This window comes from Balearica regulorum, chromosome 4 (genome assembly GCF_011004875.1).
Source record: "Balearica regulorum gibbericeps isolate bBalReg1 chromosome 4, bBalReg1.pri, whole genome shotgun sequence".
Taxonomy (NCBI): domain Eukaryota; kingdom Metazoa; phylum Chordata; class Aves; order Gruiformes; family Gruidae; genus Balearica; species Balearica regulorum.
Genome location: NC_046187.1, coordinates 82,378,797 through 82,395,379, shown reverse-complemented (window position 1 = coordinate 82,395,379; position 16,583 = coordinate 82,378,797). Strand labels below are relative to the sequence as shown.

Sequence of the window (16,583 nt, the reverse complement as noted above, 5' to 3'; positions counted from 1 at the left end):
AACCCTGTATGCATCTCCTGCCTGCGTCACATCTCCTGCCTGAATCATACTCCAACGCCGAGAGCCCGCAGTGCCCGCCCGGCACAGCCCCAGCGGCGCAGCTTTCGGCGGCAGAGCCGGGGGCAGCTCTGGCGAAGTGGCATTGCCGGCGACGAGGCCGCTGGCGCCCGGGCGCGTGCCGGGGGCTGCACCAGCCACCCCAGTAAAGCCACCCCAGGACAGCCGAGCCGCTACTGGGAAACGTCTGACCGAGCAGGCAGAGGGCAGGCTGAGCCGGGAGCCGGAGGGGAGACCTCGCACCTCCCCTGTCCCTCGGGCGTATGAGAAGGGGTCACCGGGCAGGGAGCAGCGACGCCAGTGCCTCAGCGCGTCGGCGGGAGCAATCCCAGCGCTCGGGACGCTCGCAAACCAGGCAGCCTCATCTGCCGCAGAGCAGGGGCAGGGCCAGTGAGGATAAAGCTCCCGTCCTGCCCGCCTTGGTTGAGTTAGGTCTTTATTAATGAGAACAAAGCACTGGATGGCAAAACCTGCAGGGTTATTCCAAGAGGGCTCAAGCGAAGGGCTGAGCTGCTGCTCTGGGTGCTCACACCTCCGCAGGCACAGCCCACAACACGGCACGGCGCTTCCCCGCTGCTGCACGGCCCCGACGCTTGCTCCAGGTTCCCCGAATACGGTCGGACCCAGCTCCTCACCCACCCTCACGACCCAGGGAAACTTGTCGGGCCCATGCCTCGCCGAGCACGCTGGGTCTGCCGCCACATCCGCATCAGAGTGCCCATGAACCCACAGCTCTGTCTCCCGCCTTTTATGATTCGATCATTGCGCCCGCCGCAGCTGCTCTGCGTGAAGCTTCGGCTGAGCAGCCCTCTGACCTGCCTACCCCTCCCACGAGAGGCGGGTGTCCCAGCGCATTCCTCCCATGTGTTCTTGCCGTGTAAAACTGCGATGGTTCACCAGATCCAGTCTCTGCTTTTCTGGAGAACACAGCCTAAACCCCTCATCTGCTTCCAAACCGGGCTTTCTGCATCTCAAACACCCTGCCTGCTCCTGCCATGGCACACTCCGCTCCAGACCTGCTCCTGGCACGGCTCCCCCTCCCTTTTGGGCTTTCTCGTGCATCCTGCCGTGTTAAATACCTGCAGTGCCAGCCGAGGAGCAGCGCTGGTCACCCAGCCCCAGACCCCTACACCAGCTATGCCTTTTTTTTGCAGCCCTGATGCCCGGCACGGCGCGAGGCGGCAGTACTCACCCGCAGGGTGTTCTCCCGGTCCAGGATGATCACCCTTCGATTGACGGTGTGCAGCAGCCGCTCCAGGATCAGCTGGATGTGCTTCTTCACCTTCACCTGCAAGGCAGGAGGTGTCACGGCCCGAGCGCCTGGTCCTGCCTGCCATGGAGCCAGGAGGGAGGGCACGGGTGACCAGCACCGTCACCGCAGCCGGCCGCATCGTCCCTCCGGCACAGAGCTGGAACGTGGTCCCCAGCCCCTGCGTGCACCCGGTGTCAGCAGGCTGGGCTGGGGGCACGCCGCCTCCGGGCCACACACAGTTGGCAGCACTGCAATTACTGCGTCTCGCCAAAAAAAGCAGGCAAGGAGGTTGCAAAGTGTTTGCAGTTATTCTTGGCAGAGGGTGTGGGAGCTGGGACTGAGGGCACAAGTTCCCTCAGCACCCCGCAGTGCCCCGAGCAGCGGGGAGGAAGCAGCTCTGCTCCAGCTGCAGGAGAGCGTGGCTGGCAGGTGAGCCCCAGCACCTCTGCAGCTCCAGCCGTGGGGGGCCGCGGCCGTTGGACGAGCCCAGCGCCCGGGATCCTCAGCCGTGGGACCAGGCGGCTCTGGTCTGTGGCGGCAGCCGGGCGGGAGCACGCTGCCAGGAGGGACAGGCTCGTGGCACCTTGGGAGATGGGAAATCACGAGCTGACTCTAAAGATTTGTGATTTATATGAAATAGTGAAATAAAAAACTTGTCCGCTCCGGCACAGCAAGTACGGCTCGCATAATCGCCGCGCGGAGGGCTGGCAGCATCAGGGCGACCAGCTGGAGCTGGAACAAGGCGATGCACTCCGGTGTAGATATCGGGCTCGGGGTTTCTGCACAGCTCGGCCTCGTGCACCTCCCTGGCAAAGCCGTCACCCAGCCGCGTCTGTCCCTGCTAGCCAGAGCTGCCCCCCCAGAGCAGCCGGTGCCGCAGACAAAGGTGGGTTTCAGCTCACACGGGGTTGAAACAAGAGAAGCGTCCTCACCCATGAGCATCCTGACTGTGCTCTCCTAAAGGCTATTTTAGATTTAAAAGTTAAGGCCAAATTTCAACCACAATTTCCACGTTTTCCCTTCCACCGCCCGGGGTTCCCAGTGCCGTGGGAATTAAGCAAGCCACGCTCACACCGACACCTCGCCCACCCAGGACAGGGTAGCACACGTCTAATTCGGCTCCCACAGCACCGGTCGCTGTGCTGTAGGTGTGACATCTGGACTTCCAAGGGGTCCCAGCAAGGGACCCCAAAGCACAGACCGGCCTAGAAAGGACAGAAACGGAGGAAGTATCCTGCAGAGCCAGAGCACAGATCCCTGCGCTTTCCCAAAACGTTGTGGGAACAGCCACCACCGGCAGCAGCTGCTCAGCCCCGCTGTGGGTGGACTGGGGCTTGCAGGGAGAGGCGGCGATGGGCTCCTGGTGGCCCAGGGACACGGCCCAGGGCTAGCTGCAGACAGGCAGGGGCCCGAGGGCAGCACGAAGGCAACACAGGGAAAGGGGGCGGCTACCGAGGCACGGGCATGCCTGGCCCCCAGGTACATCAGCCTGGCGCCGCAGAGACGTGACCCAGCATCGCACGCTGCTCAGGGCTGAGCCCATCACTGCAGCATCCCTGCCAGCAGCCCAGCTCCATACATTGACTCCAGGTGACCGTACAGCGTTCGCCACCGTACAGAGGTGCAGATAAGCCCTTCCCAAATGCCCAGGGGCACCTGGCTCCTTCCCGCCATCCGCCGAGTGCCGAAGCCTGCCGGAGAGGCACTCACCAGCTCTGCGTCCCCACGGTCCTCGTGCTGTCCCTTGCCTGTGCCATGCTGTCCTCGCAGCTCCTCCGCTCTCTGCAACAAACGGTGCCCTGGGAAGTGGGGCTGATGCCCAGCTGGGACGGCCCCAGCCCACCAGAGTCACGTTTGGGTGGTCCCGCAGCAGGACCGCGCCGAGCCAGACGGCCAGCCCCGAGTTGCAGCCGGACCGGTGTGTTACTGTGATCTCTTGCTTTGGCAGCCGGCACCAGCAGGCAGGCTCCTGCAGGCAGCGCGGGGGGAAGGGGGTACGCGGGGGTCCCTGCCGCCTGGGCATGGTCAGCTCTCTGCTGCAGGGTGCTGGGCTGGACGCCATAGGACTTTGGCTCAAATTTAGGGCCATCACTGCTAATTTTGGAGCGCAACACTGCCCAGGGGCCAGCAGGCAATCGCTGACCGGCTGCCTTCTCCCCTGCCCTCGCCTTCCTCCTGGGACAGTGAGAGGCACGGCCGGCCGTGCCCCCCACGCCTTCGGGTCGGTGCATCCCTTGGAGGCCTCTTCCCCGCTTACGGGTGCTGACAGGAACTTGCCAGAGAGCAGCTGAGGTGGAAATCAAAAGGCTTTTACGCCCATCTCGGGCAGGTTCCCACTGGGATGGTGGGCACAACAGCCCCCTTTGGCTTCGGATGGACCACAGTCAGTCCCGACCGTGTCGTGGCCAGTAACTTGTGCTTAGCCCTACTCAAAGGGGGTTTAGTCAGGCGATTTCCCAGGTGATTATTGGAGAGGGAAAAGGAGCCAGCAGAGGAGAGGGGATTTACCTTCTGGGCCTTGTACAGCACCTCCAGGATGTTGCTGAGCAGCTCAATGCAGGCGTCTTCCTCCTCCCCCTTCTCGATCAGCTCCTGCAGGATGGGCACCGCCGTCTGCAGCAGCAGCTCCCGGCACTCTGTGGGGCAGACAGGGAGGCACAGGGCTGGCGGGCGCCGGCACCACCCCGGCACGGGAGACGACCGGGCAGGATGGACGGGACCAGCACGATGCCCGGGCTGGGCTGCGCCCCGCACGCACGGAGCTGCCAGCTCCCTGCTCGGAGGGAGCAGGGGTTTGGGAAAAACATGAAATCCTGGTGGGAGGGCTCCAGCACGGAGAATTCACTGCACCCTGGTACACGGCTGCTTACCCTCTCTGCTAGAATAAATAAACCTAGGAAAGCCTCATCTGAACCTCTCTTGCTTCTGCTTCCACCAACGGACTTTGTTCTGCTTCTCTGCTCTGTTAAAGGTGTTTATGATTTAACTAAACAGATGAAGAGTTTTTAAACTGGACACTGTCTAGATAAACTGGGGTCTCTAGGCTGAATATATTAAAACCTGTGCTGTGGTTTGCAACACCACGCTGCGCTGACGGCCCCGCGCTGCTGCTTATCACTACGATGGCACCTCTAAAGCAGGGGCAAGGGGAAGGAAAGTGGGGGAACACCTTTCTCTGTCGTTTCCTTGCCCCAAACCTCCTGCCGCACTGCCACGGCCCTGGGCTCCGTCCTCTGCTCGCTCAGTGATTGCTTTTACACGATTGCTTTTAATTTAAATGCGATCTCTATCTTTCAAATCCTTTTCTCCAACTTGTTGAGATTATTTTAAATCCTGAGTCTGTCCTCCAGCGTGCCTCCAGTCGCTTCTGCCTTACAGGGCAAAATTTACCAAGTCTACTCTTTTTTCCATCACCCAGAGCACCCCCAAGAATACCAAACAGCGCCAGAGTCACGGCAGGCCTGGGGAATCCTACCCAAGACATCCCTCCGGTCTGACAGCAAGCCCCCGACGCTCCCTCCCCAAACACCACTGCTAAACCCAGCAGGAGGGGTTCGCTCCAACAGCACCCGCTGCACCCGGCGAGCGGCTGGGCAACGCTCGGTTCCGGCACAGCCTTGAGGGAATTGCCTCCCGCCGCGGAGCCGTCCCCGTCCTGTGCCACGGCCCCGCCAGGAGAGCCCAGCGTGGGCAGTGCCGCCGGGACCCCCGCTGCCCCTTCTCACCATAGCACTGGAAGATCTTGCTGTTGACGATGTCGGTCAGGGACTGCAGCTTCTGCTTCAGCAGGCGCTGGGGCGGCAGGTTCCCAATGAAGTCCTGCAGCAAGGCCCTGCCGTCCAGGTGAGAGGATTTAATGAGCGTTAAATGCTTATTTTGCAGTCCCGAGCAACGCAGCCCCTTTACTTCTGCCGAAGACAAACGCAGCAGCGGGGGAGTCGAGCACCGATTGCCCCCACGTTCCGGTCAGGACGGGGCTGCGGGGAAGGGGGCGGCTGCTCGATGAGGGCAGAGCTGCACGGGGCAGGACGGTCCCGCTGCACGAAACGGCAAGGCAGCCCGTGCCCACCGCAGACGGCTGCGTGGAGACACCCGGCATAAACCCTGCCTGAATTCCCGAAAGGGACCCGGCTGGGACAGAGGGCTTCCAGGCTCAGCCCTGCCCGAAGTGCAGGCTGCTGCCAAAATTGAGCCGGTTTTGCACTAGGAAGGCGATAAGGAGGCAACTCCCAGGCATCAGAAAACCCAGACCCCTCCGCCTGCCCTTGGCTCGATGTCAGCCTGCGTCCCCGTCGGCAGCTCCAGGACGGGGGGGTCGCTGCGGGACGGGAGGGGGGCAGAGGTGGTGGCTGCAGGCACCGAGCACGCCGCAGAGCAGGGCCAGGGGGGACAGGGGCGATGGGGACCCTACCCCAGCGCAGAGGAGTCGAAGATCCCAAACACGTCCTCGAGGATGGAAGGCAGGTACTTCAGGGCTGCTCCCTGCAAAGAGACGAGAGCGCTGACTGCACCGGCTGTGCTTTGCCCTGCGCCCGCGGGGCAGGAATGCCGGACGGACGCTGCGTGGGCAGGGGGGTGACCCCTGGCCCTTCCTGCCTCCCCCCAGGCTGTGGGTGCTGAGCCAGCACCGTCCTCGCTCAGCCCCCCTCTCGTTGAAGCAGCGCTGCGCTCAGCCTGCCCCGCGGCCGTCCCTGGGGAAGGGGCGTCCAGCCGGGAGCAGCTCCCTCTTCCCAAGCCACCAGCACCCAGCAACACACCCAGAACCGCTACGGCCACGTACCTCTACCATTGCCGATAAGCATAACTGTCTCCAGCTTTTACTTTGAAACCACACGAGTTCCTACAACACAAACTGTGGTTCCTGGCTTGTGCTGCTTGTAAAACCCTCAAACGCCGCTCCTGCCCGCCGGCATTCGCTGCTGCCGCGGCCGAGGCTGCCGGAGGAGCGGGGGTGCCCGGTGCCTAACTGCACGTTCAGGTTGGTTTAGAAGTGCCCGGACAACTTCACCCTAGACACATCCCCAGGGCACAGCGCGTACGGACACTACGGGCGCAGGCTGGGCGAGTCCTTGGAGGGGTTCCCTGGGAGCACCCTGCAGCGGGACCGAAACCTCTGCTCGGCGCCGACCCCTTGCCGGGCGGCCGCTGCCCACGTCAGGGCAGTAACGAGCAGGATGGACCCTCGGCCCGAGCCGGGACAGCCGGGCTTCTCCAAGATCTCTAGGTGTGATTGAAAACTCCATCCCAGAGGCCCTGCGGCACGGAGCTGGCTCCTGCGGCGGCAGTCGCCCATCCTGCCGCCCGGCGCCGCGTTCCCGGCGAGCTCGGTGAGCTCCAGCGCCCTTCGCAGGACTTGGCTCTGCCTTCGCCTGCAGCACTAAGCGATGCTCCAGCAAGGTTCTTCTCCCTCTGGGTTTGCAAAGCCTGTGATCGGCATCTCTGCTACCCTCTTCTAGCTGACCGAAATAGCGTCACTTTTTGTCAAACGCACCAGACCCTGAGTCACTTCCGTAGCCTTTGGCAAACCCTTCTCTGATACCTGTTGCAACTGAGGGCAGCAAGGCCGCGCACATCGTCCACCAGCCTCCTTCACATCGCCTGCCCCTCCAGAAATTTCCGTGTAACACCTCTGCGTATAAATCCAGGGACCGAGAGCCTATTCCCCCCGGGACCCAAAAGAAATGCCCACCCCAGCACGACAGTTCTCCATTTGTAATTCCTTTTTTTAGAACTGAGAAGATATATTATTAAGGAGATTAAAAGTAGTTATTTTAATAAACTTACACAACGCTAATTTTAAATCAGAATGCCATATGAAGTCAAACAGTTGTTAGTCTCGCCTATTATGTCAGTTATCTTAGTCAGTCACATTCGTAACTTCAAAAAGTAACAGCTAAATTTGAGATTTTTTTTTTTATTAAACTCCATGCTTAGTAAAGCTGAACTGATTAACATTAATTATGCTGCCATCCTTTAACTCTGAATTGGTTGCATCCTCTCCACGACTGAGCCATGATCAACGGTCAGCCTCTTTGGTCTACAGTTAGCAAGGTCATCTGATTCACCTTTTAAAAAACAGGCTCATACAGAATTTTTCCTGTTACAAGACTACTTACATATCAACACCTACATCCCAGAAAGGATTTCTTCCAGAAAGCGGTTCTGCTTTTACTGCAGCCCCCGAGGTAGCTGCCTGGCCCTGCAGAACCGACAATGCCCGTCCTTCACCGCTGAGGACGAGCCGCCCCGCACTGACTTTTCGTGGCAGGAGCGTGCCAGCCTGGCCACGCCATACGCGTGGGTCCCGCTTCCCTCCAGCTGCACGTCAGCAAGGTTTGTTCAAACCAGCCGCCTTGCCCCCGCCCTCGCTGGCGATGCTCTGGCACCGGGAGCCGGCGGGGCTGGACGATGGACCGCAGGCGTCCGCCCGCCGGGTCTGGTGGTCGCGGGCAGGGAGACGGCCGTCAGGGAGCCCAGCGCAGAGCGGGGACGGGCGCAGAGCCTGGTGGTCACCGGTCCGGGGCAGGACCTGCCTCTGGCGTGTGTGGCGGTGGACCGTCATGCGTGACATCGCAGGGTGCCGGTGGCAGCGTGTCCTGCAGACACCCACCCGCGTGCCGGCGGCCACAGTCACAGCAACCTGAGAGACCTCCGGCCGGGGACACTAGGCGCACACCCTCGGGACAAGGCAGCCCCTGACCCGGGCTGTGAAACGCAAACGAAACCCAACTACTCCAAGGGGCCGCAGCGGCTGCGCCGTCTCCTCCGCTCCACCCCGTGAGCTGCCGTAAGCCCGGACCGAAGCCGAGGAAGGACAGAGGGGAGCGGGTTGTCCTTCTCAGGGCACGAACAAGGGGAAACCAGCGGTGACCTGCTGTCGCTGCGTGCCCGCGCGGGCTGTCCCCAGGCGCAGGACCCGGTCCGGGTCCCCTGAAGCAGACTGGGCTGGCAGCAGCGCGACGCTCTGCTCCGCCTCGCTCAGCGCTTCGGCAGCTGGCACGAGCCCCGAGCATCTGCTTAAGTCCGTACCCCAATCCCACCTCCAAACTCAACTTCTCTGGGTGCAGAGAAAGCCAGGGCTCCAGGAGGGAAGCGGTGGGATGATGGAAGCTCTTCTCAAGGGCCCCATGGCTACGGCGGGAGCGGCTGCAGCAGACACCCCATCTCCCGGCCAGAGACGCGCCAGGCAGCTGCGCGCAGGGAGCGAGTACCTCCCACCCCCTCCACATCGGGGGCACCTTCTGCCGGGGGTGGTGGAGGGGGCTGGCTGGATGTCCTGTCCTGGGCCCCAGCCTGGCACCAGTAAGCAGAGCTAAAGGAGACTCAGCCTCCTCTCCACGGCTCCCACTGGCCAGAACAGTACAAAAGCTCCCAGCCCGCGGCGGCCCAGCGAGGACCCGCTCTCTCCACGAGAGAGATGGCCTCTGCAGGAGTGTCGCAGCTAAGCAGCGATTATCAGCTCTGCCTTGGGCTGATCAGAAAATTGCAGCTTTAACGAAAAGAGCAGGGATGAAGCTGCAAAGCTTACGTCAGCCGCTTTGGGGTACCACCTTCAGCTGCTGCACGGGAGCTGGCTGTTGCAGCTAGAGATGCAGGGGGCTGCAAGCTCTGTAGAGCAGCTACGAAATCCACCTAGAGAACAAGGAAAAAAGTTCTCTCCTCGGAGTACCGGCTCAAGATGTGCAGGAGACCCCATCAGGGCTGGATATAGCAAGACCCAGCGGCTGGGGCCCAGCAGGAAGCGGTGCAGGACGCAGCACGGGAGCTGTGGCCGGGGCTCAGGACACCAGGGGAGCCACGGGACCCTCCGGACGGGGCAGAAATGGCGAGGCCAAGGCTGAGAGGGGAAGAGGACGAAACCTTGCTGGCTCACTGGCCCGCAGTGGTGCTTCCCAAGGTCAGGGCCTCGAGGCAGAAATGCCTTTATATTGAAATAACCTTGGACGGGTTTTTTCTTCCACAGATTGGTACGGCTGTTTGCAACCTTGTGCAAACTCTCAGCAGCCACAGCCTGCTCTGAGGAGCAGATACAGACCATCACAAGGAGCTCGACAGCTGCATCACATGAACAAGCACTGCCTCTGCCCCGTTCGCAAGATGGTTCCTCCGTCCGGAGCGACTCTGAGCAACCATTGCCATTTCCTACCCCCCTCTCCAGATGAGAAGCGAATCTGCAGCTCCCGGTGCCACCTCCCTGCGTGTCTCTTTTCCGGGATGGAGGGGTCTGGTCTGGCCAGGTAGGTGGTTCCCCCGCAAAAGCTGCCCCATACACCTGGTCACCCCTTGCTGGGGCTTTTCCAGCTCGACTGCGCGCTCTGAAGCGTGGGCACCAGGCGCAGATGCACCACGGGGACTCAGGCTGTGGCAAAGGACATTTTCTGTTTTCTTCTCGAGTCCCCTCCTGCTAATTCCCAACGTGGAGCGAGCGTTCCCTGACCGGTGCCAGGCACGGAGCTGAGGTTGCCGGAGCACTGTCCGTTATGGTCCCAGGTCTGCCCCGCCAGCGCGTTGGCCAGCTCAGAGCCCATCACCGTGCATGTAACGTTAAGGGGTTTCTCGCTTTTAAGCCCATATACTGATTTTCACTTCCACGCTGAATAATTGTATCTGGGCACTCTCTCCCCCCGTGAAACACTTTGTTGGTGACGTGGGAGAAACCCTGTGACTGTAACGCCCGTGGAGCAGCAGAGCCGGCGGTGAGTGCCGAGCAGGAGACCCGGCCGACACCGCGCTCGGGGTGAGTCGACACCACGCACTGCGATGTGGCTGAGCCCAAAGCCACGCTCAGAAATACCCAACGCAAGCTGCATCAACAAAATCAACAACTTTAAAGTTGGGATGCAATGACCAAAAATGACCTAGGGGAGGTCAACAAGAACCCACCCTGATGCTGCCCCACTCGGATGGACGGAGCTCCCCGGTCTGCCACCTCCGAGGAGCCACCACCAAGCCAGCGACCCGGTGACGAGATCTCCGAGTCCAGGTATTCACACCCAGGAGAGAGGGGAGCAGAGGGAAAGTCTCTCTGAAGGACTGCGTCCTGCTGCGGTGCAGCACAGAAGCCCTCTGCAGAGCGTGGCCCCAGCACCTAGACCTGCTCGAGACTCCAGCAATCCCCACGGAAGAGCCTGGGGGGGTTCCAAGGGGCCATTTCTCCTAAAGACAACAGCACAGATCTGCTGGAGCGCTTCAATCTCCCCTGCTCTCTCTGACAAAGTAACAGCAACCAGAAAAGTGATTTTTCACAGGGAAAGCTCCCGCGTGGCAGCTGAGATCCCACTCACGGCAGAATGTGGCTGTTTCCAGGAGAAAGCACGGTCAGGCTGTGCAAACCTGGCAGCAGCAGCGGGCAAATCCCCGAGCCTCCTCCGCAGCTTACTACGGGCTGCTCCGGGCAGCTCCCGCCGAGCCCTCACCCCAAACTAAGGGATCCCACTCCAAAGCCAAAGCAACGCGACGGTACGTGAGGAAATACCATTTTCCAGTCTGCTTTTTAACGATGTTCGGCTGTTGCGCACACCCACGGTGCCTCGAGCGCCCCAGAGGAACCGCAGTAGTGCTACGGCTGGAAAAATTGTCCTGCTGAGCCGGGCAGTGGCTGCCGGCCCCGTGACGGGGACCGCCACGCGATGGGGACCGCCCGGACTCCCCCAGCACTGAGACGCCAGCCCAGCCGAGGTAACCGCAGCCTCGTCTTTTCCAATTATCGCCGTCTGCTGTAAGGCCGCAGCCTCCAGGCGCTCGGGGTGAAGCACACGCGTGTCTCCCCACGCCTCGGCTGGACACGCAGCGTGGCTGGATCCCAGAGGTGGCCTTCGTCCGCTCCTCACAGTCCTCCGCCTCCTCCCCGACACTTTCGACAGGCGGCTGGTGGACCTGGCTGCACCGTCTGTGCCTTGCGCAGGCCCTGCCACGCCACGCGTGCCGTACGGCTCCCATTTGCTACCCCCACCGCCGTTCCTGCTCCTAGCAACGGGGCAGCTGCAGGGATGCCTTTCCCGCTGGGACCCTTCCCCTCTCGCTCGGGATGTGAATTGTTTTCTGCAGACCCGAACAAGGTGCTGAGTGACGCAGAAATCGCACAGGTGAATGTGCAGCAGCGGGTAACTGCAGTGCAGTCTCTAGAGCAACGGTATTGAGATGGAAATCAGAACAATGATCCGTAGTTAGGTGGGAGAGGAGATAAGGCGGGACAGCCCTCCTCCACTCCATGGGGATAGCTGTCATGTTGGGCTTCAGACTGCTTTTTTAAAACGAGAGTAGTTTATAAGGGATTACCTAAGAACGCCATGAAATAACGCAATGCAGGAGCTGCCAGCTGTCCCAGGCCCCCGTGCGCCCCAGCCCGCCGACGAGGCCCCCCCTGCACTCTGCAGAGCCTCCTCCAGCTGGGAGACCCGGGGTGCCGAGTGCGGCCCCATCCTCGCGCCTGGCACGGCACCAGAGCGACACAGACCCAGCCCAGCACCGCCTCCTCCCTCCCCTCGTAACTGACTTCGCAGAGTGCACGTGGCTCCGTCGCGCTCCCCGTTCAGCTCCCACCACCGGCACATCTGTGGCTGGAGGACCTCGACACCGGCTGCCGGTAAAACAAGGTCCAGGACGCAGCCATGCCCGTGGGGACCCACGGTGCAAAGGGCACTGACTGCTCCCCCGACCCCCCCGTGCCAGCCTGGTCCTGGGGTGCAGGGAGCGGATGAGCCCCAGGAGCCCTCCCGAGACCCTCTTCTCCAGGCGTCGGACAGGCATGGCCGGGAGACCGTTTGCCCGGCAGCACCGAGCTGCTGACCCAAACCCGCGCCACAGCCCTGGGCACCAGCGCAACACGGTGTTTGTGGTGTGGGGCCTCAGGGGGCTTTGCACCAGGGGCACAAGTGGGGGGTCCCTGGGGGGAGCGAGGCACCGCGCAGGGTGCCAGCTCCCTTTGACGTCCCATGCACGGGGAGGTCTGCACGCAGGACCGCCGGTGTCACCCCCGCACGGCGTCACCCCACTGGGGTACCGTCCATCCCACCGCGCACCAGAGCCGAGCCCCCCCCCTGCAGCACCGGCACCCCGCCATACCTGGGAGAGCAGCGTGGGACCCTCCAGCGGGGACTTCATCAGCTGGTTCAGGGAGAGGAAGAACCCCTGCAGCGAGTGCTGGAACTCGGCCGTCTCCTTCCCCTCGTAGAGCCTGCAACAGCCAGAGTCACCGCACCGCCGCCGCACCGCGCGCCTTCCCCCAGGGACTGCGGGGGTCACCTGTGATCCCAATTAATTATGCTTCTCGGTGACCGTTTCCATAGCGGGGTCTAGCAGCGAGCCCCGGCACGGCCCCTGCCCACCCCCGAGGCCAGCTGGAAGCAACGCTTCAGATGTGCCGAGTTACCCATGTTAAGGACTGCTATCTGCTCTCTCACAGTATTTACATACACCACTTATACGTACTCACACAAACACTCTTTTTTTTTTTTTAAATAGACTCTTTTACGTGATTTTATACACCGACGTCCTCTCGGAGGAGGTTAGCACCTGCCCACCTGAGCGGGAAACCTGCGCCCTCCCGCCTGGCCCCCACCCGCGTGCCCAGTCACAGAACAAACCGAACACGTGGGGAACCGTAGCCGTCAGACGTGCGAAACTGCGAGAAAGTTTCAAAGCTGCTAATCAAACGCATCATCATAAGAATACAGTCACCGTAATGATTCCTTGTGAAAAACAGGTCGTTATCGGAGCGAATCCCCCCACCCGTTGACACGGCGAATGACGCAGCGAGCCCTGCTGGGGCGGGCCGGATGGGCAAGGGGGGATAAAACACTGATCTCCCCACGGCCGTGGAGACAGACGCGTCTTCCAGCCCGACCTGACCCCCGCACGCCGACCCTCACCGCAGCACCAACACGTGTTTGGTTTTCGGTTGTGTTCGGTTTCTAATTGTGCGTACAGCAGCAGAACAGACAGGACCTGTCATTTTTTGCTTAACGGCTATTTTTATTGAGTCAAGTTTTCGTAAAAACTTTGCTGCTATGTTGTATATAATTACAGTTGGATAGTTCTCCTTTCAAATTCATCTTTCCTATCCGGTAAATGAGCCCAAGGGAACACACAAAAGATCGTGGCTTGGCAGCGGGAAGAAGCCTGAGGCATCTCAGATGTGCTCAGACAAACGCTTCGCTTCGGCGGAGCAGCGGCTGGCTTACAGCCCTCGACCCACTTCCAAGTCAGAGCAAAGCTCAGACTAACCCCGGAAAGGTCCCTGCCTCCCGCCCCGCAGGTTAAGAGCTACTGAGCAGCGGGAGCCCCCGGCAGCCCCCCGTCCCCGCAGCCCTGCAGCCTGCCTTGGCACAAACCCCCACCGGAGACCAGGCAATTTAAAGAAACCCGTATGTGTTGAAACAAGCAAAGGGAAACGAAGGTCCACATACAGAGTTTACTCTCCCAGCAACAATGCCATGCAACGATCACCATTTGTTAGAGCTGTCGGATTTTTCACAGTCCCTCTTTTTAATGCATCTACCCACAACCGACTGGCGTGGATTTTCCAGCTCACATCCACCGTAAACTCTTGCCTAGAAAATTCTGCATTTTTATCTTAAAGACGGCGTGCATGAATACGATACGCTATTTTACAATTGAAAGATGTATTGTCAACACCGGTTTCTGAACTTTTAAGTGTGCCATGACTTAAACAAGAGCAGTATAAAGCAGCCAGAGCGTGCAGCTCAATTAAGCCAAGATAATGGCTAATTTGCACTGCTGCAGCAGACATGGGTCAACATGGTCTTTAATTTATCACCGACCTATTGGTTTGGAGATTTCATCAGGAAAACTGGCAGGTGGAGCCCACTCCTTGAGCCCAAAGCCTCTCCGGTGTAAAGACACCGGGCCCGCTCCTGCCCCGGTTCCTGCAGCTTCGGGCTCCGGCACGCAACCAAGCTCAAGGCACAGAAATCCGGTGAGCACCGACAGCGAAGTGGCAGGAAAAATTATCCAGCCACCAGCTCACTAAGCTAATTAGTATGGACCACAAGGAAAGCCGTGCTGAACGTGATTTACCGGGCAGGGGTGAGCGTGGCTCTCGGGAAGGGACACCCTGCCTGCGACCCCCGGAGCTCTTCCGCAGGAGCCTCCAGCCAGACGGTGCCCAGAGCCCAGCAGCTGCGACAGCCTTTGGGGAGCCCAGGGACCCCGGCAAAGCCCCCGCAGGAGGGGGGGGCCAGTGGGGCCGCTCAGCACCCACAGGGTCCCTGGCTGCACAAGTGACTGGCTAAAGGGCGGGGGGGGGCAAGGGGCCCGTCCTCGCAGGGGGCCGGGGCTGCCCTGGGGACAGGAGGGGACGAGTGCGGCTGCGGTGGAGCCCGCGGGTGCTGCCGGAGCGGGGGGCTGGCTGCAGGAACCGGGGGGGCTGAGCGAGGCTGGGCGAGGGGGCTGCGAGCTGCAAAGCAGGCGGCAGTGGAGGGATGCTGGGAGAGCGAGCCCAGCCCCCCCCGCGCTGGCAGGGTGACGACAAGCACTTTCAGGAAAACTTTCCCACCCTCGGTGGCAGCCAAAAAGCAGAAGCAGATGGAGGAACTGGCAGGGAGGAAGCAGCGAGTGGGAGACGGTGTCACCGCGCCACCAAAGCCCCGGCTCCCCCCTCCCCGAGGCGACGGAGCCACACGGGTGCCGAGGGGCTCCGAGGGGAGCCGGGCTTACCAGGGCTGGGGCGAGGGACAGGAGAGGTCCCCAACATCAGGAAGGGCATGGGGAGCTTTGGGGGGCTCCCCACATGCCCCAGTCAGTGTGTGGCGCATTTCGGGCACAGAGCTCCCAGGGCCAGTGCCGGATCCGGCCCCTTCACAGCCCACCGTGCCTGAGGCAGGAGGGGGATCGGGGAGCCCTTTCCCCACGCCACGGCCACAGAGCTGCCGAAGGGGCTGGCGCGATGAACCCCCAGCCCCACGCCGGCTGGGCCCCGCTGCCGCCATCCTCGCCACAACCTGGGGTACTCGTACGAGCTACGTCAGCTGCTCAGCTGATTCCAGCGGTACCACGCGTAATCAAATAGATACAGCAACCTGCAGTAACTTATTATAATTACAATCTAATTTCTTTAAATTATAGTCTGTGTACAAATTGTAGCACCGTTTAAAGTATTTAGAAGATCTGAGGAGTCCATGTTATTGCACTGTTAAGATCACTGAGATAAAGGGAGGATGACTAAAAACACTACATGTCTTCAGGGATGTCTTCATTCCAATGCAAACTAATTCACAGGGCTGTTTGCAAATGCTCCATATAATTAATTTTCTCTGCCAGAAGTTCTGTAAGCTGGGGAATTTGGTCTGTATTTTCATATATGATGAGGAGGGAGATACGTCGGTCTAATGCTGGAGCACCCCAGAGCCCTGGAGCAGCAGCCCGGCCACGAACAAGACCCTGGGAAGGGCTGGCAGGCGAGAGGCAAAGACAAAGCGGGGGCAAAGCGGGGTCCAAGTCCCTGGGGACGCCGGAAACCCAACACACCTCCTCACCATGAGCGGGGCACAGAGCACCGACGGGGACGCCGACCCCCACCCTGGCACCTCTGCAGGTGCTTGGGATTTCAGGTGGAGGCGGCAGACCGGGGCTCTCGCTCCGCTCCCTGGAAAACACCGGCCTGCCGAACCGTGGTCCCGCGGCACGGGGCGACCCTGCTGCTTTCCCAGCGCAGGCGGCGATGCTGCGTGCAGAGGGACCTCACCTCCCGCCTCTCCCTTGGGACGCTTCGGCTTTCGGTGCCGTGTACTTGGAATGAAAGAGGAACGTAACGTGCTTTTTCTGGTAACTGATCGGTCGTGCTTTCGGTTTTCCACCAGCCCGGCAGCACGGCCGGGCTCACCCACGCCTGCCCGGCGCGAGGGCCGTCTGGCCCACCACACAGATTGGGACGGGAACCCCGTGTCCATGGGGAACAAGAGAAACCAGGTCCCCAGGGGACTCTGACCTCATCCTCAGCAGCAACCAGGCGCCATCGAGTCTCCCAGCCCCTCGTGCTGCTTATGACAGAACCGCAGCCTGGTCTGGGTGGGCAGGGACCCCACAGCCCACCCAGTGCCACCCCTGCCATGGGCAGGGACACCCTCCATCAGCCCAGGTTGCCCAAAGCCCCATCCAACCTGGCCTTGACCACTGCCAGGGAGCCAGGGGCAGCCACAGCTTCTCTGGGCACCCTGGGCCAGGGCCTCAGCACCCTCACAGGGAAGGATTGCTTCCCGATATCCAACCTACACCGACCCTCCTTCAGTTTAAAACCGTTGCCCCTTGTCCTGTC

At 61.1% G+C, this 16,583-nt stretch overlaps 1 protein-coding gene across 3 annotated transcripts in view; it reads right to left on the bottom strand.

The window, feature by feature from the left end:
• The window catches only part of LOC142601829 (dedicator of cytokinesis protein 2-like), a 75,544-nt gene that overhangs the window by 39,946 nt on the left and 19,015 nt on the right, over positions 1–16,583 (bottom strand). For all 3 annotated transcript variants that reach the window (XM_075752921.1, XM_075752923.1, XM_075752922.1), the window contains 6 exons: positions 12,374–12,485; positions 5,721–5,791; positions 5,035–5,141; positions 3,818–3,945; positions 3,020–3,091; positions 1,250–1,345 (listed from right to left, as the gene is read on the bottom strand). In XM_075752921.1, coding sequence (XP_075609036.1) covers positions 1,250–1,345; positions 3,020–3,091; positions 3,818–3,945; positions 5,035–5,141; positions 5,721–5,791; positions 12,374–12,485 — 586 coding nt within the window. The remainder of the gene's footprint in view (positions 1–1,249; positions 1,346–3,019; positions 3,092–3,817; positions 3,946–5,034; positions 5,142–5,720; positions 5,792–12,373; positions 12,486–16,583) is intronic.